The sequence below is a fragment of the Rhinoraja longicauda genome, chromosome 19 (genome assembly GCF_053455715.1).
Source record: "Rhinoraja longicauda isolate Sanriku21f chromosome 19, sRhiLon1.1, whole genome shotgun sequence".
Taxonomy (NCBI): Eukaryota; Metazoa; Chordata; class Chondrichthyes; order Rajiformes; family Arhynchobatidae; genus Rhinoraja; species Rhinoraja longicauda.
In genome coordinates, this window is record NC_135971.1 from 2,009,365 (window position 1) to 2,028,307 (window position 18,943).

Sequence of the window (18,943 nt, forward strand, 5' to 3'; positions counted from 1 at the left end):
CAACTCCGTAAATGAATCGCAAACCTCATCTCACCCCCGATTATTTTTATTGTTCCGACATCTTTTGACTTCAGAATCAATTTCTGTCCTTTGACAGGTTTGATGGCCGGGGTGACTGAAGAAATTCCCGGGAGAAGGATCGTCCCGGACCCGGCCCCCGTGACAGGAGACTCAAGGAGCAGATTCTAAAGGGAGCCGGGGTCTCGGTGCGGGGACTGGAGTCCTTTGGCCACCGCTTGTCCTTGGCAACCCGGCACAAGGTGTGACCTTTCAGCCCCCGGTCAGCAGTGAGTAGGTAGGGGGGTGGTGGACACCACCGGCGGCGGGGACGGAGGGGGAGGGGGGGGGGGGGGAGATCGCAGCTTCCCGTCCATCACGGGTCTAACACTTCTCCCTCTCTCTCCCCCTCTCCCTCAGGCACTGACCCCTCTACTGGGATGGGACTGTTTCACTGCGCTGTGTTGCTACTGCACGGGATCCTCACCTCAGTCCACGGTAATAACCACAACATCTTGTCTGATTGATATTTATTTATCTCATGGAGGGGGCTTCATGGAGTCAGAAGATTCATATTTTAAAATCGCCCATTTTAATGCAGTTGTCTACATCACTTAATACGATTAGATGCAAGGTCTTTGCTCCCTCTGTGGGCGACGATGGGGACTGCAGGAGCAGGAGGCAACCTCATTCTCATGGATAATCAAGTCAAGTCAACTTTATTTATAACAGGTATAACAGAGCTTTATTTGTCGTTCGGTACCGAAGTACCGAACGAAACTACATAGCAGTCATAGAAAAAAAAAAAAAAAAAAAAGAACACAAAGACACATGACCCCAACACAAACGTCCATCACAGTGACTCCAAACACCCCCTCACTGTGATGGAGGCAACAAAACTTCCACTCTCTTCCCCACGCCCACGGACAGACAGCTCGTCCCCGACCGACCCGCACAGTCCCTGCACCGGGCGCTGAAACGTCTCGCGGCCGAACCGGGTGATGAAAGGCCCGCGACCAAGCCTTGCGCAGCTAAGTCCCGTGGTCGAGCCGCACCAGCGGTGAAAAGTCCCGCAGCCGAGCCGCACCGGGCGGTGTTAAGTCCCGCAGCCGAGCCGCACCAGCGGTGAAAAGTCCCGCAGCCGAGCCGCACCGGGCGTTGTTAAGTCCCGCAGCCGAGTTGCACCGGGCGGTGTTAAGCCCCGCAGCCGAGCTGCACCGGGCGGTGTTAAGCCCCGCAGCCGAGCTGCACCGGGCGATGTAAAGTCCCGCAGCCGAGTTGCACCGGGCGGTGTTAAGCCCCGCAGCCGAGCTGCACCGGGCGGTGTTAAGCCCCGCAGCCGAGCTGCACCGGGCGATGTAAAGTCCCGCAGCCGAGTTGCACCGGGCGGTGTTAAGCCCCGCAGCCGAGCTGCACCGGGCGATGTTAAGTCCAGCGGCCAAGCCGCACCGGGATGTAAAGTCCAGCGGCCAAGCCACACCGGGATGTAAAGTGCAGCGGCCAAGCCGCACTGGGGGATGTTAGGCCCCGCAGCCGAGCCGCACCCCGCGCCGTGAGGAAGAGAAAAGTTCCCCACACCCACACCCACCCCCACCCCCCACACACCACCACCCCCTCCCACACACCACCACCCCCTCCCACACATACACAACCAAAAAAATATATATAAAAATCATCCCAACACCGACACTCAACAAAAAAAGACGGACAGACTGCTAGTCAGCCGCTGCCGTTAGGCGCCGCCACGTATAGCAGATGTGCAGTGAAATGAAAATGGCAACGCCTGCGGATTGTGCTAAAACTACAAAACAGAATAGAATATTTTTTTTAACACAAAAAATAAATTAATACAGTAAATTAAATTAGTCCCTGGTGATATGAGAGATAACAGTCCTGATGGCCTGTGGGAAGAAACTCCGACTCATCCTCTCTGATTTCACAGCGTGACAGCGGAGGCGTTTGCCTGACCGTAGCAGCTGGAACAGTCCGTTGCTGGGGTGGTAGGGGTCCCCCATAATGTTGCTGGCTCTGGATCTGCACCTCCTGATGTACGGGCCATGTATAAGTCAGCAGGAAGCAGAGAGTGGGGACTAATGTATTTTGTCTCCCTGGGTGGGAAGATGTAAGTAGTGGTGTCCCAAGCGGATTGGTGTTGAGATGCCAACCTTAGATATAAAATAAATCATGAACAGCCAGTGAAAATGGTAATATCCTGGCTTCAGAAGGTCATCCAGTCATAAGCGTGAGGAGCAGATTAGGGTCATTCCGCCCATCAAGTCTACTCTGCCATTCACTGAGCCCCCCTTTGCTATTGAGGCAGTGCAGTGCAGGTTCATGGGGTTAATCCCTGGGATGGCGGGACTGTCATATGAGGAAAGATTGGAAAGACTAGGCCTGTATTTACTGGAGTTTAGAAGGATGAGAGGGGATCTTATAGAGACGTATAAAATGATAAAAGGACTGAACAAGCTAGATGCAGGAAAAATGTTCCCAATGTTGGGGGAGCCCTGAATCAGGGGTCACGGTCTAAGAATAAAGGGGAGGCCATTTAAAACTCTGGTGAGAGGGAACTTTTTCCCCCATAGGGTTGTGAATTTGTGGAATTCTCTGCCACAGAGGGCAGTGGAGGCCAAATCACTGGATGAATTTAAAAGAGAGTTAGAGAGAGCTCTGGGGGCTAGTGGGATCAAAGGATATGGGGAGAAGGCAGGCACGGGTTACTGATTGTGGATGATCAGCCAGGATCACAATGAATGGCGGTGCTGGCTCGAAGGGCCGAATGGCCTCCTCCTGCACCTATTTTGTATGTTTCTATGTTTTTACGTTTTCCTTCTAAACTTGTGCCGTCAAACGCTTGTTTGGTGGGATCATTCTGAGATACCACTTCTGGACTCTCTCCAGAGCCAGCTCATCCTTCCTCTGTTATGGTGCCCAAAATTGCTCACAATTCTCCAAATGCGACCTGACCAGTGCCCTCGATAGCCTCAGCATTACATCCCTGTTTTTGTATTCAAGCCCTCATGAAATAAATGCTGTTGGTCTTTGTGCGCACAGAACGATGCAACTTTCCTGATGTTGATATTGTTTTCTATTTTTACATGATTGATTCCTTAAATAATTATGTTTTCAATTATTTGCATTGAACCCCAGGTGAATTTGCCGTAATTGTACCGGGCGATGGTGGTTTTGCAGCCACTGTAGGTGGAGATGTGGTGTTGGAGTGTCAGCTTGTGCCAGATATATTGACCAGCGACATGGAGGTGCAGTGGAGGAAGTCAGGTCTGGCCTCGCCAATCCTCGTGTACAGACATGGACAAAGTGACGCCCTCGCTCAACACCAGGATTACAGAGCAAGGGCCCAACTGTTTAAAGATGAACTGGCCAAAGGGAACATTTCCCTCAGAATAATGAACGTAAGGAGGCTTGATGAAGGGGAATATACATGTTCAGTTACAGACAGAACTGGGTATGAAGCATCTCCAGCCCAACTGCGAGTTCAAGGTGAGTAAGTAAATGCGTTGATATTATTAACTTTAAAAGAATGTTTAGTTTAGAGACACAGCGCGGACACAGGCCCTTCGGCCCACTAGACCAACCAGCGATGCTGGCACATTAACACTATCCTACACACACTATCGACAATTTACACATACATCAAACCAAATAATCTACAAACCTGTACGTCATTGGAGTGTGGGAGGAAACCGAAGAACTCGGAGAAAACCCACGCAGGTCCCGGGGAGAACGTACCAACTCCGAACAGACAGCACCCGTAGTCAGGATTTCATTTCCACCATACTCTCCAGGGCCCAATCATTTACCATGTAACCCCCACCTGGATTTACTTACCGAAATGCTGAAAACACTCAGCAGGTCAGGCAGCGACTGGGGAGAGAGAAGCAGAGTTGATGATTCAGCTCAAAGACTTTGCATTGGAACTAGAAATAATTGTAAATTGTATAAGTATTGTTGCAAGAGGGTTTGGCACCTTGAACAAAATGCTGTGTGGTCCAAGTTGCTATTCTTCCTGACTATTGTTATTTCTACATCTGTCACTGATGCAGGTTTGGGGAGTAAGCACCGGATTCAGTTGCTGGGATACCAGGGAGATGGAATCCAGCTCGTGTGTAAATCCGGTGGATGGTACCCTGGACCAGAGATGGTGTGGATCGGCGAGGATGGACAGGTTTTACCACAAGCTGAAACAAGATACCATGAAGACACGGAAGGTCTTATAAATGTGGAGAGCCAGGTGACAGTAACGAAACAGTCAACGAACAAGTTCATGTGTATTGTTGAGAACAAACGATTTAACTTAAAAAATGAGGCCATCGTTAAGATATCAGGTTTGTAAACGTTTCTATTTGATCATTGAAGTATGAAGAGATTTACATTCCATTGAAACCCCGACTGCCCAGAATGTTCACTGAGGTATTCACATGTTTCTCACTGACGGTTCAGCCACATCTCACTTCTGTGCAGAAATTATCACTGATTTTTTAAGAAAGTTTAATGTATTCGCCGATCCTGCTGCTTTAATGCCTTTTAAATCTGCATCATAATTTATTCTTAATTGTTAACTGTATGTTAGGCAGTGAAGAAAGCCAATTGAATGTTGGCCTTCATAACAAGAGGAGTTGAGTATAGGAGCAAAGAGGTACTTCTGCAGATGTACAGGGCCCTAGTGAGACCGCACCTGGAGTACTGTGTGCAGTTTTGGTCTCCGAATTTGAGGAAGGATATTCTTGCTATTGAGGGCGTGCAGCGTAGGTTTACTAGGTTAATTCCCGGAATGGCGGGACTGTCGTATGTTGAAAGACTGGATCGACTAGGCTTGTATACACTGGAATTCAGAAGGATGAGAGGAGATCTTATCGAAATGTATAAGATTATTAAGGGTTTGGACACGTTAGAGGCAGGAAACATGTTCCCAATGTTGGGGGAGTCCAGAACAAGGGGCCACAGTTTAAGAATAAGGGGTAGGCCATTTAGAACTGAGATGAGGAAAATCTTTTTCAGTCAGAGAGTTGTAAATCTGTGGAATTCTCTACCTCAGAAGGCAATGGAGGCCAATTCTCTGAATGCATTCAAGAGAGAGCTAGATAGAGCTCTTAAGGATAGCGGAGTCAGGGGGTATGGCGAGAAGGCAGGAACGGGGTACTGATTGAGAATGATCAGCCATGATCACATTGAATGGCGGTGCTGGCTCGAAGGGCCAAATGGCCTCCTCCTGCACCTATTGTCTATTGTTTGTGTTGTCATTTGTGAGCGGAGCACTAAGGCACATTCCTTGTATGTGCACATACTTGGCCAATAAACGTATTCCTTCATTCATCTGTATGAAAGGCCAACTGAGTCCACAACTTGTCCGAACAGGTTGGACATCGACACAAACTCTTTTAAATACCTGACGCTCTCCTGAAAAGTCTTAAATGGACAAACCATGAGGACTCCCAGAGCATTGTCACGCACGGTCGTCACATTGAGGGGGGATCTTATTGAAACATATAAGATAATTAGGGGATTGGACACATTAGAGGCAGATAACATGTTCCCAATGTTGGGGTAGTCCAGAACAAGGGGCCACAGTTTAGGAATAAGGGGTAGGCCATTTAGAACGGAGATGAGGAAGAACTTTTTCAGTCAGAGGGTGGTGAAGGTGTGGAATTCTCTGCCTCAGAAGGCAGTGGAGGCCAGTTCGTTGGATGCTTTCAAGAGAGAGCTGGATAGAGCTCTTAAGGATAGCGGAGTGAGGGGGTATGGGGAGAAGGCAGGAACGGGGTACTGATTGAGAGTGATCAGCCATGATCGCATTGAATGGCGGTGCTGGCTCGAAGGGCTGAATGGCCTACTCCTGCACCTATTGTCTATTGTCTATTGTCCCTAGTGGGTGTAGGATAGTGTTAATGTACGGGGATCGCTGGGCAGCACGGACTTGGTGGGCCGAAAAGGCCTGTTTCCGGCTGTATATATATGATATATGATATGATATGATTCACTGTCACTGTCTGATTCACTGTCACTGTCACTGTCTGATTCACTGTCACTGTCACTGACACTGTCTGATTCACTGTCACTGTCACTGTAACTGTCTGATTCACTGTCACAGTCACTGTCACCGTCTGATTCACTGTCACTGTCTGATTCACTGTCACTGTCTGATTCACTGTCACTGTCACTGTCTGATTCATTGTCTTCACTCTGCAGATGAAATCTTCCCTGGCGTTCCTGACTGGGTCCTGCCGCTAGTCCTCACCATTTGTCTTCTCATTGCCGCCAACGGTGCTGTGTTTTATTGGAACGTGAAACAAAACAGACGCATTAAAGGTGCGTTAAACAACAGCGTGAGATGCGGGTCAGGAAATCCTTGATTCCCAGTGTAACTTCAGTGGGAAACCAGAGCACTCTCCGCGGGCTCTGACCTTCCAGTGGTAATTGTTGCCCCTGGGCCTGGAGAGAGTATCAGTGGCCCGGGAGGTGGGGGAATGGGGTAAACGGGCAGATGTGACATCTGTGTGCGCACGTGGAACTTCCCTCATTGTGCTGCACTTATTTCCAGCCTTGTTTGGATTGCCTCCTGACTCTGATGTTCATTGTCTCTGATGCTCATTGTTCCAATGTAACACTGGTTTCTCCTTCCAGAGCTGGAACGGCGCAAATCCATCGTAGAACTTGGTAAGAATTTAGTATAGAAATATTCACAAAAGAGAAGGAAAGGCGACACAGTGGCGCTGCTGGTTGAATTGATATCTCACAGCGCCAGAGACATGGGTTCGATCCTGACCCTGGGTGCTGTCTGTGTGGAGTTTGCATGTTCTCCCTGTGACCGGTGTCCTCCGGGTGCTCCGGTTTCCTCCCACATCCTGAAGACGTGCGTGTTTGTGCGTTAATTTCAGTAATGCCGATGGAGTACAGGCCCCAATCAGCATCACTGGTGCCGAAGTGCAAGTGGTTGTGAGCCTCATGTAACTCGGTGTTAATATTCCCACTGATCTGTTGTGGACCAGGCAGAGTGAAGCAACAACCAAGATGACACCCAATGTCTACTTGCTTAGGAGACTGAGGAAATTCAGCATGTACAGCCGAGATCACAAGAAATTGCTGAGAAATGTAGATGTAGCCCAGTCCATCACACACACCCCACCATTGTAGATGTAGCCCAGTCCCCCACACACACCCCACTCCCCACCATTGTATATGTAGCCCAGTCCATCACACACACCACACTCCCCACCATTGTAGATGTAGCGCAGTCCATCACACAGATTAAACTCCCCACAATTGGCTCCATCTGCACATCACGCTGCCTCGGAAAAGCAGCCAACATTATCAAAGACTTGTCCCTGTCCCACCCCCAGTCGTTCATTCTTTTTCTTGCACCCGTCTGACAGGAGGTACAGAAGCTAGAAAGCGCGCACCACCAGACTCGGGTACAGCTTCTTCCGCGCTGTTATCAGGCATCTAAATGGCCCTTCCATAAGCTGGGGCACTGTCCGATTCACCTCGACCCCATTGCGGACATTGGAGATTGTCTGTGGAACTGATGCGCTACAATGCTGAGAACTACATTCTGCACTCTGTATCTCCCCCTTTGCTCTACCTATTGGACTTGAACAATGCTGGGAACTACATTCTCCACTCTGTATCTCCCCCTTTGTTCTACCTATTGGAATTGAACAATGCTGGGAACTACATTCTCCACTCTGTATCTCCCCCTTTGCTCTACCTATTGGACTTGAGTTGGACTTGAAAGTATTTATGCATTGTATTATCTGATCTGATTGGATGGCATGCAAAACAAAGCTGTTCACTGTACCTCATCACACGTGACAATAATACACCGAAACCCCTAAACCTAATCCTGCCGTTGGTTTATTATTAGGAAGAAGGGTCTCGACACGAAACTTTCTTCTCTCCAGAGATGCTGTCTGTCCCGCTGAGTTACTCCAGCTTTCTGTGTCTATCGTTGGTTTATTATTGTACTCAGACACAGTGAGAATATTTTGGCTGTGTTTTATCCCATTAAATCATCATATTATACATGAATGAGATCAAGCCATATACGTCCAACAGGTAGAGCAATGGGAATAATACCAGAGTACAGCCGTGGGACAAGCAGACTTACATCCTCCTCCCCAGTGACTTCCCTACTCGGCCATAGCTGTGTTAGTAGGTGTATTGGGGACCAGAGACACCCACGTGGTGGAGCAAGGTCATGGCGTGGCGTGTACCTACACTGTGACACAGCAGGGCAACACAGGCAGGGATTCACGCAGTGGGAGGTTAAACCCAGGCTAGCGCCTTTAATCTGTTGCTCGAATACTTAACATAGAAAATAGGTGCAGGAGTAGGCCATTCGGCCCTTCGAGCCTGCACCGCCATTCAATATGATCATGGCTGATCATCCAACTCAGTATCCTGTACCTGCCTTCTCTCCATACCCCCTGATCCATTTAGCCACAAGGGCCGCATCTAACTCCCTCTTAAATATAGCCAATGAACTGGCCTCAACTACCTTCTGTGGCAGAGAATTCCACAGACTCACCACTCTCTGTGTGAAGAAATGTTTTCTCATCTCGGTCCTAAAAGACTTCCCCTTATCCTTAAGCTGTGACCCCTGTTTCTGGACTTCCCAAACATCGGGAACAATCTTCCCGCATCTAGCCTCTCCAACCCCTTAAGAATTTTATATGTTTCTATAAGATTCCCCCTCAGTCTTCTAAATTCCAGCGAGTATAAGCCTAGTCTATCCAGTCTTTCTTCATATGAAAGTCCTGCCATCCCAGGAATCAATCTGGTGAACCTTCTCTGTACTCCCCCTATGGCAAGAATGTCTTTCCTCAGATTAGGAGACCAAAACTGTACACAATACTCCAGGTGCGGTCTCACCAATGCCCTGTACAACTGCAGCAGAACCTCCCTGCTCCTAAACTCAAATCCTCTTGCTATGAATTTGTCCTTAAAGCAAACCTGGGCCTTTGTCCACTGATGCGTGTTCTGATGGACTTTATTCATGCCTTACCTTTCCTGTTTCTTTTTAGGACAATGGACACCCCTTGTTCAGTCAGGTATGTTCCTCACCCCTCCCCACCAAACACACGCACACACACACGCGCACACACTCACACACACACATTCACACACTCGCACACACATTCACACACACACATTCACACACTCACTCGCGCACACACTCGCACACACATTCACACACCCACTCACACACACAATCACACACCCACACACACATTCACACAGACACATTCAAACACAGTCAAACACACATTCAAACACACACACATTCACACACCCACACACACACATCCACACACACACACATTCACACACACATCCACACACACATCCACACACACACTCGCAGTCACGCACATTCACACACACGCATTCACACGCGCACTCACGCACATTCACACTCACGCTCATTCACACACATGCATTCGCGCGCACACACAAACATTCACACACACACACAAACATTCACACACACACACAAACATTCACACACACACAAACATTCACACACATTCGCACGCACACACATTCACACACACACAAACATTCACACACACAAACTTTCACACACACAATCACACAGGGACACACACAGAATCACACTCGCACACACATACGCTCACACATGCGCACACACCTCACACACACATCAACACACACACACTCACACACACACACACTCACACATCACACACTGCTGCACTCTAGTCTGGGTATCTCACAGGTTTTTCAGCGAAACTAGTTAGGTGACCGGACTAATCTCCATCCTGATCTTGGGATGACCATAGAACTGTGTGTATACAAGTGAGGTTGCACATGTCTGCGCATGTGTGCATCTGTGTACTGTACACGTTTGCCATGTTTTTGCCTCTCTTTCTGTCTCCCCCTCCCCTGCCTCAACATCTCCCCCTCCCCTTCCACTCCCCCTCCCCCCCTCTCTCCCTCACTTGCCCTCTCCCCCTTTCCTACCGCCCTCTCCTTCCCCCTCTCCTACCCTTCTGCCCCCTCTCCTCCCCCCTTAACATCCCCCCTCTCTCTCCTCCCCCCATCTCTCTCTCACACTTTCTCTCTCTCTCCCTCTCCCTCTCTCCCTGCCCCTCCCCCACTCCTGTCAAAAATTTGTTTCCATCAGCTGGTGTAACCTGGGGAATCCCTTAAAATCCGGTCAGCTGAACTCTGGCAAGAACAGCATTTGCCATCAGCGGGTCTCAGTGTCCACATATCTGAGCTTTAACTGTGGGATGGACTGGTGAGGAAATGTGGGCACGATATCCTACTAAACCGCAGAGATAGATATGGTGGAGTGACTAGGTAACAATGTGAAGCAAAATGATCACCATGGTCAGCTTGTAGTGAAACCGCAGGGGGTCCACGGGATGCTTCTCTACACATTTAAAGCTCTTTGCTATGAAATTAATAGTAGATTAGATTCCAGCGAGTTTTCTTCAGTCTTGTTTGTTGTTTCTGTTTTCAGAGTGGAAGAGGATACGTGGTCACATAGGTAAGATCTTGGTTTACGTGAGTGTGGTGTGCGTGTGTGTGCCTGTGTGTTGTGTGTCTGTGTGCGTGTGTGTGCCTGTGTCTGTGTGAGACTGTGTGCCTGTGTGTGTGCGTGCGTGATATTGAGATTACCAGTCTGAGTGCCTTAAACTAAAGTCGTCTTTAAGTCTTATCTGTTATAAGCACCTACAAGTGCTCTCACTATAAGGGGGATACACTGCATCAACCTTTATCTCAAAGACTGACTTATTTCACTGCTCTGCCCACTGCTGAAGGGGTTAGGTGTCAATAATCACTATTCACAGCCGCAGGTCGTCCCTCCCAACCAAGACGAGGTCACTTCCAGCTAACGACGCAGAATAAACACAGTTATAGTTTTAAATGGCTGAATGGCCTCCTCCTGCACCTATTTTCTGTTTCTATGATTAAATTCCTAACTTAATGAACAACAAACATCTTGAACCCCGGGCAGTTACTGTGCTAAAAATCTGAGTTGAGCAAAAAGCATTTGGGCCTGAGAAGTGAACAAGTCTTTGGCTTGGAAAGAGAATATCCATCAGTGTGCGTGTGTCTGTGTGCGTGTGTATGTGTGCGTGTCTGTGCATGTGTGTCTATGCATCAGTGTTTGTGTGTGCATAAGTGTGAGTGTGTATGTGTACATACGTGTGTGTGTGTGTGTATGTGTGTTTGTGTCTGTGTCCATGTATGTGTGAGTGTGTGTATGAGTGTACGTGTGTGTATATGTTTGTATATGTGTGTGTTTATGTGTGTGTGTTTGTGTGTGTCTATGTATGTGTGTCTATGTGTGTAATTGTGAATGAGTGTGCATGTGTATATGTTTGTGTGTGTGTGTGTTTATGAGTGTGTGAGTGTGTATATGTTTGTGGATGTGTGACTGTGTGTGTATGTGTCTGTGTGCATATGTACAAACACACACACACACACATATATAAACAGAGTACAGTATTTTGCTGCACCTCTTTGTACCGGGGGAGCAGAGGGGAGCATGAGAATGAAGCAGCGTCCCGACCTGAACGTGTTCTGTCATTTCCTTACACATGTGCTGCCTGACCCGCGGACTTCCTCCAGCAGTTTGTTTTTATTTCTCACCGTTCACCCGGTTCCCCTCCACTTCCACCCCGATTAGGAAACGCCGGGAAACATGTTTTTGTCCGTGGGATGTTGGCGGGCGGGAAATCCCCGGGATATCGTCCAGTTGTCCGCCCGCCTGTGCCCGAGGCCGAGCGGCCTCTCCCCAGGTCCCGGGGCCGCGCTGCCCGAGTCTCCCCCGACCCACGGGGACTCTCTGATTCTCTGCTTCTCCCCCCAGTCTCCGTCACCCTGGATGTGGAAACAGCGCATCTGGGGCTCGAGGTGTCTGAGGATCGGAAGAGGGTGAGATGGACCGGGACAGAGAGGAGTCTCCCTGACACCGGGAAGAGGTTTACAGACAGTCCGTGTGTGCTGGGATCGGAGGGATTCACATCGGGGAGACACTACTGGGAGGTGGAGGTGGCGGGGAGTCGGGGCTGGAGTCTGGGAGTCGCCGCAGAGTCTGTGGAGAGGATGGGACGGGTCACACTGACCCCGGAGACTGGATTATGGAGTATCGAGCGGTTGGGTGACGAGTTTATGGCAGTCACCTCCCCTCCATCCCCTCTTCCCGCCCGTCCCATCCCCGGGAGGGTGGGAGTTTATCTCAGTTACGAGTCCGGGGCAGTTTCATTTTACGACGCGGACACCAAGTCCCATCTCCACACCTTCACAGGGAATAAATTCACGGAGAAACTTTATCCTGTCTTCGTGCCTTGGAGTAAACACAAGTGGATGACAATCTGCTCCGGTTCCGATCTGGGTGTGTGAAAGGGTTGGGTCCCGGTACCGGCGTCAGGAGCGGGGCTCAGGGGCTGTGGGGCAGAAACCCGGTGGACAACAGGTCGGCGCTGAACGGCTCCCATTTTAATCCCCAAATTCCAAAGACAATAGGGGCAGGAGGAGGCCATTCGGCCCTTCGACCAGCACCGCCATTCAATGTGATCATGGCTGATCATTCTCAATCAGTACCCCGTTCCTGCCTTCTCCCCATACCCCCTGACTCCGTTATCATTAAGAGCTCTATCTAGCTCTCTCTTGAATGCATTCAGAGAATTGGCCTCCACTGCCTTCTGAGGCTGAGAATTCCACAGAGTTACAACTCTCTGAGTGATTTTTTTCCCCGTTCTAAATAGCCTACCCCTTATTCTTAAACTGTGGCCCCTGTTTCTGGACTCGCCCAACATTGGGAACATGTTTCCTGCCTCCAGCTTGTCTAATCCTTTAATAATCTTATATGTTTCAATAAGATCCCCTCTCATCCTTCTGGATTCAAGCCCAATCGCTCGTCTTTCAACATACGACAGTCCCGCCATCCCGAGAATTAACCTAGTAAACCTACGCTGCACGCCCTCAATGGCAAGAATATCCTTCCTCATATTTGGAGACCAAAACAGCACACAGTACTCCAGGTGTGGTCTCACTAAGGCCCTGAAGAACTGCAGAAGGACCTCATTGATCCAATAGTCAAATCCTCTTGTTATGGAGTTATATTTCCGCATCGTTAAACCCCAGTGAGCGTGGAAATAAAACCAGGTGGGTGTAAATGTGGACTTGCAGAGGCAGCAGGAAGTGCAGATGTGTACAAAATCACGAGAGGAATAGATCGGGTAGATGCACAGAGTCTCTTGCCCAGAGTAGGGGAATCGAGGACCAGACGACATATGTTCAAGGTGAAAGGGGAAAGATTTAACAGGAACCTGAGGGGTAAATATTTCACACAAAGGGTGGCGGATGTATGGAATAAGCTGGTAGAGGAGGTAGTTGAGGCTGGGGCTATCCCATCGTTTATGAAACAGTTAGACAGGTACATGATCTAGACCCGAAACGTCACGCATTCCTTCTCTCCAGAGATGCTGGGTGACCCACTGAGTTACTCCAGCATTTTGGGACCTTCGATTTAAACTAGCATCTGCATTTCTTACCTACACAGGTACATGGATAGGACAGGTTTGGAGGGATATGGAACAAGCGCAGGCAGGTGGGACTCTTGTCGCTGGGGAATGTTGGCCGGTGTGGGCAAATTGGGCCGAAGGGCCTGTCTCCATACTGTATCTCTCTATGACTGTATGAGTCAATGGAAGGGGAGGTTGGTTTGCGTGATGGTTTGGGCTGCGTCCACAACTCTCTGCAATTTCACGCTGTGGTCCATCCCGAATTTGAAGAAGGGTCTTGTCCCTAATGTGGCAGAGGGATGGGAGCAGGAGCAGAGAGACAGAGGGGTGTAAAATAAGGGTAGAAGCAACAGGTAGCAAGGTGAAAATTAAAAGTGGTAGGCAGACAAAACCAGGGCAAAAATCAAAAAGGGCCACTTTTCAACATAATTGTATAAGGGGTAAGAGAGTTGTAAAAACAAGCCTGAAGGCTTTGTGTCTCAATGCAAGGAGAATACGTAATAAGGTGGATGAATTAAATGTGGAGATAGTTATTAATGATTATGATATAGTTGGGATTACGGAGACATGGCTCCAGGGTGACCAAGGCTGGGAGCTCAACATCCAGGGATATTCTATATTCAGGCGGGATAGACAGAAAGGAAAAGGAGGTGGGGTAGCGTTACTGGTTAGAGAGGAGATTAAAGCTGTGGAAAGGAAGGACATTAGCTTGGAGGAAATGGAATCGATATGGGTAGAGCTACGAAACACTAAGGGGCAGAAAACGCTAGTGGGAGTTGTGTACAGGCCACCTAACAGCAGTAGTGAGGTTGGGGATGGCATCAAGCAGGAAATTAGAAATGCATGCACTAAAGGTGCAGCAGTTATAATGGGTGACTTCAATCTACATATAGATTGGGTGAACCAAACTGGCAGGGGTGCTGAGGAAGAGGATTTCTTGGAATGTTTGAGAGATGGTTTTCTAAACCAACATGTCGAGGAACCAACGATAGAACAGGCCATTCTAGACTGGGTATTGAGTAATGAAGGGTTAGTTCGCAGTCTTGTTGTGCGAGGCCTCTTGGGCAAGAGTGATCATAATGTGGTAGAGTTCTTCATTAGGATGGAGAGTGACAAAGTCGATTCAGAAACAAGTGTTCTGAACTTAAAGAAAGGTAAATTTGAGGGTATGAGGCGTGAATTGTCCAAGATAGACTGGCAATTGATGCTGAAAGGGTTGACGGTGGACATGCAATGGAAGGCATTTAAAGGTCGCATGGATGAACTACAACAAGTGTTCATCCCAGTTTGGTAAAAAAACAAACAAGGAAAGGTAGTGCATCCGTGGCTAACAAGGGAAATCAAGGATAGTATTAAAACAAAAGATGAAGCATACAGATTAGCCAGAAAAAGTAGCATACCAGAGGACTGGGAGAAATTCAGAGTCCAGCAGAGGAGGACAAAGGGCTTAATTAGGAAAGGGAAAATAGACTATGAGGGAAAACTGGCAAGGAACATAAAAACAGACTGCAAAAGCTTTTATAGATATGTCAAGAGAAAAAGATTAGCTAAGGCAAATGTAAGTCCCTTGCAGTCGGAAACAGGTGAATTGATCATAGGGAACAAGGAGATGGCAGACCAATTGAACAAATACTTTGGTTCTGTCTTCACTAAGGAAGACATAAACCGTCTGCCGGAAATAGCGGGGGACCGGTGGTCTAATGGGATGGAGGAACTGAGGGAAATCCAGGTTAGTCGGGAAGTGGTGTTCGGTAAATTAAATGGATTAAAGGCAGATAAATCCCCAGGGCCAGATAGGCTGAATCCCAGAGTGCTTAAGGAAGTAGCCTCAGAAATAGTGGATGCATTAGTGATAATTTTTCAAAACTCTTTAGATTCTGGAGTAGTTCCTGAGGACTGGAGGGTAACTAATGTAACCCCACTTTTTAAAAAGGGAGGGAGAGAGAAAACGGGGAATTATAGACCAGTTAGCCTAACATCGGTAGTGGGGAAAATGCTAGTCAGTTATTAAAGATGTGATAGCATCACATTTGGAAAGTGGTGAAATCATCGGACAAAGTCAGCATGGATTTACCAAAGGCAAATCATGTCTGACGAATCTTATAGAATTTTTCGAGGATGTAACTAGTAGAGTGGATAAGGGAGAACCAGTCGATGTGTTATATCTGGACTTTCAGAAGGCCTTCGACAAGGGGTCACATAGGAGATTGTTGTACAAACTTAAAGCACACGGTATTGAGGGTTCAGTTTTGAGGTGGATAGAAAATTGGTTGGCGGACAGGAAGTAAAGAGTAGGAATAAACGGGTCCTTTTCGGAATGGCAGGCAGTGACTAGTGGGGTACCGCAAGGCTCAGTGCTGGGACCCCAGTTATTTACAGTGTATATTAATGATTTGGACGAGGGAATTGAATGCAACATCTCTAAGTTTGCGGATGACACGAAGCTGGGTGGCAGTGTTAGCTGCGAGGAGGATGCTAGGAGGCTGCAGAGTGACTTGGATAGATTAGGTGAGTGGGCAAATGCATGGCAGATGCAATATAATGTGGATAAATGTGAGGTTATCCACTTTGGCGGCAAGAACAGGAAAGCAGAGTATTACCTGAATGGTGACCGATAGGGAGAAGGGGAGATGCAACGTGACCTGGGTGTCATGGTGCACCAGTCATTAAAAGCAAGCATGCAGGTGCAGCAGGCAGTGAAGAAAGCGAATGGTATGTTGGCATTCATAGCAAGAGGATTTGAGTTTAGGAGGTTCTGCTGCAGTTGTACAGGGCCTTGGTGAGACTGCACCTGGAGTATTGTGTACAGTTTTGGTCTCCTAACCTGAGGAAAGACGTTCTTGCCTTAGAGGGAGTACAGAGAAGGTTCACCAGATTAATCCCTGGGATGGCGGGACTTGCATATGAGGAAAGACTGGATAGACTGGGCTTGTACTCGCTGGAATTTAGAAGACTGAGGGGGGATCTTATAGAAACATATAAAATTCTTAAGGGGTTGGAGAGGCTAGATGCGGGAAAATTGTTCCCGATGTTGGGGGAGTTCAGAACCAGGGGTCACAGCTTAAGGATAAGGGGGAAGTCTTTTAGGACCGAGATAAGAAAACATTTCTTCACACAGAGAGTGGTGAGTCTGGAATTCTCTGCCACAGAAGGTAGTTGAGGCCAGTTCATTGGCTATATTTAAGAGGGAGTTTTTGCTAAAGGGGTCAGGGGGTATGGAGAGAAGGCAGATACAGGCTACTGAGCTGGATGATCAGCCATGATCATATTGAATGGCGGTGCAGGCTCGAAGGGCCGAATGGCCTCCTCCTCCTGCACCTATTTTCTATGTTTCTATGTCCCAAAACATCACCCATTCCTTATCTCCAGAGATGCTTCCTGTCCCGCTCAGTTACTCCAGCATTTTGTGTCTCTTCGGTGTAAACCAGCATCTGCAGTTCCTTACCACCGATTAAATGCTTTCTGCGGCGCATCTGAAGATTAATAGACAATAGGTGCAGGAGTAGGCCATTCGGCCCTTCGAGCCAGCACCACCATTCAGTGTGATCATTCTCAATCAGTACCCCGTTCCTGCCTTCTCCCCATACCCCCTGACTCCGCTAACCTTAAGAGCTCTATCTAGCTCTCTCTTGAATGCATTCAGAGAACTGGCTTCCACTGCCTTCTGAGGCAGAGAATTCCACAGATTTACAACCCTCTGACTGAAAAAGTTTTTCCTCGTCTCCGTTCTAAATGGCCTACCCCTTATTCTTAAACTGTGGCCCCTGGTTCTGGATTTCGCCAACATTGGGAACATGTTTCCTGCCTCTAACGTCCCCAACCCCTTAATAATCTTATATGTTTCGATAAGATACTCCCTCATCCTTCTAAATTCAAGTGTATAGAAGCCTAGTCGCTCCAGTCTTTCAGCATATTACAGTCCCGCCATTCCGGGAATTAACCTAGTAAACCGACGCTGCACGCCCTCAATAGCAAGAATATCCTTCCTCAAATTTGGAGACCGAAACTGCACACAGTACTCCAGGTGCGGTCTCACTAGGGCCCTGTACAACTGCAGAAGGGCCTCTTTGCTCCTATACTCAACTCTTGTTATGAAGGCCAACATTCCATTGGCTTTCTTCACTGCCTGCTGTACCTGCATGCTTCCTTTCAGTGACTGATGCACTAGGACACCCAGATCTTGTTGTACGTCCCCTTTTCCTAACTTGACAACATTCAGATAATAATCTGCCTTCCTATTCTTACCACCAAAGTGGATAATCTCACACTTATCCACATTAAACTGCATCTGCCATGCATCCGCCCACTCACACAACCTGTCCAAGTGCGTCCGGCTACTTTGAAGATTATGATCAACAGTGGAGAAAATAATTTTTTTTAAAGACTTTGTCAAAGCAGAAGAGTATGCGGAAGAATTGCCATCGAGCAATGCTTAAGAAGACTCATGAATGAATGATTATTAATAAGATCTGTGTACCATAGAGGGGATTAATTGTATTAAGGATTGTTAATGTTTGGAAGTACTTGATATATTGGGGGGGTTGGAGAATGTGTAATATAGAGGGAATATATATAATAGAGGGGGGTAATGTTGCTAATCTATTTATTAGCAACATTAGAGGGAGGGTTTATTTCTCTTTCTTTTTCCATTTCTGTTTTTATACCTGGACTATGGAGGGGAGCACACTGAATTACGGCACAATGTAAATACCGGAAGAGGCATCAAGGTAAGGAAAAAGGAAAAAATAAAAATAAAAAGGAATGAATGGATAACAAATTAAAAATTTTAAGCTATAATGTGAATGGGTTAAATGGACCGATAAAAAGGAAGAGAATTTTAACACAGATGAAAAAATTGGAAGTAGATATAGCTTTCTTGCAAGAAACACATCTAACGGAAAAAGAACATCAAAAGTTAAAGAGAGATTGGGTAGGAAGTATGGTCGCATCTTTTAACTCAAAAGCAAGAGGGGTTGCTATCCTATTTAAGAAAACGCTACCAATTAAGATACAAAATATTGTAAGTGACCCAGTAGGTAGATTTGTAATGGTACATTGTCAAATTTTCTCAGAATTGTGGACCTTAATGAATATATATGCACCAAATATAGATGATGAGAAGTTTGTGCAGATTTAAAATCTGGCGGAAGCACATGAAAATATATTGATAGGGGGAGATTTCAATTTTTGTTTAGATCCAGTAATGGATAGATCAACAAGGACAAGAGCAGCGAAGACATCCTTGAATTTAATGGAAAATTTAAATTTAATAGATGTTTGGAGGAAAAGCCATCCCAGGGAAAGAGACTACTCCTTTTATTCCAATAGACATGATACATATTCTAGAAGAATTGGAAATATTTAATTTCAGGATTGTTTTGATACCCTTAAAAAGAATTTAATAAGAAATTAGCCGGAAGTGTTTC

The 18,943-nt window shown here is 47.4% G+C and overlaps 1 protein-coding gene across 1 annotated transcript; it reads left to right on the plus strand.

Annotated features, from left to right (window-relative positions):
• The first annotated feature begins 425 nt into the window (after positions 1-425).
• Positions 426-13,723, plus strand: LOC144603001 (butyrophilin subfamily 1 member A1-like). The gene is made up of 8 exons (XM_078416125.1): positions 426-495; positions 3,148-3,498; positions 4,062-4,343; positions 6,205-6,324; positions 6,640-6,672; positions 9,039-9,065; positions 10,505-10,531; positions 11,861-13,723. The coding sequence occupies exons 1-8, from the start codon at positions 438-440 to the stop codon at positions 12,391-12,393; spliced, it is 1,431 nt and encodes a 476-aa protein (XP_078272251.1). The 5' UTR covers positions 426-437; the 3' UTR covers positions 12,394-13,723.
• The last annotated feature ends 5,220 nt before the right edge of the window (positions 13,724-18,943 follow it).

What these genes read in the sequence shown, in the direction of transcription:
- LOC144603001 (XM_078416125.1), top strand. Translation starts at nt 438, where the DNA reads ATGGGACTGTTTCACTGCGCTGTGTTGCTACTGCACGGGATCCTCACC. An exon ending in AGCCCAACTGCGAGTTCAAG is followed by an intron (nt 3,499 to 4,061) that starts GTGAGTAAGTAA and finishes TCACTGATGCAG; the next exon opens with GTTTGGGGAGTAAGCACCGG. An exon ending in GACACCCCTTGTTCAGTCAG is followed by an intron (nt 9,066 to 10,504) that starts GTATGTTCCTCA and finishes TTCTGTTTTCAG; the next exon opens with AGTGGAAGAGGATACGTGGT.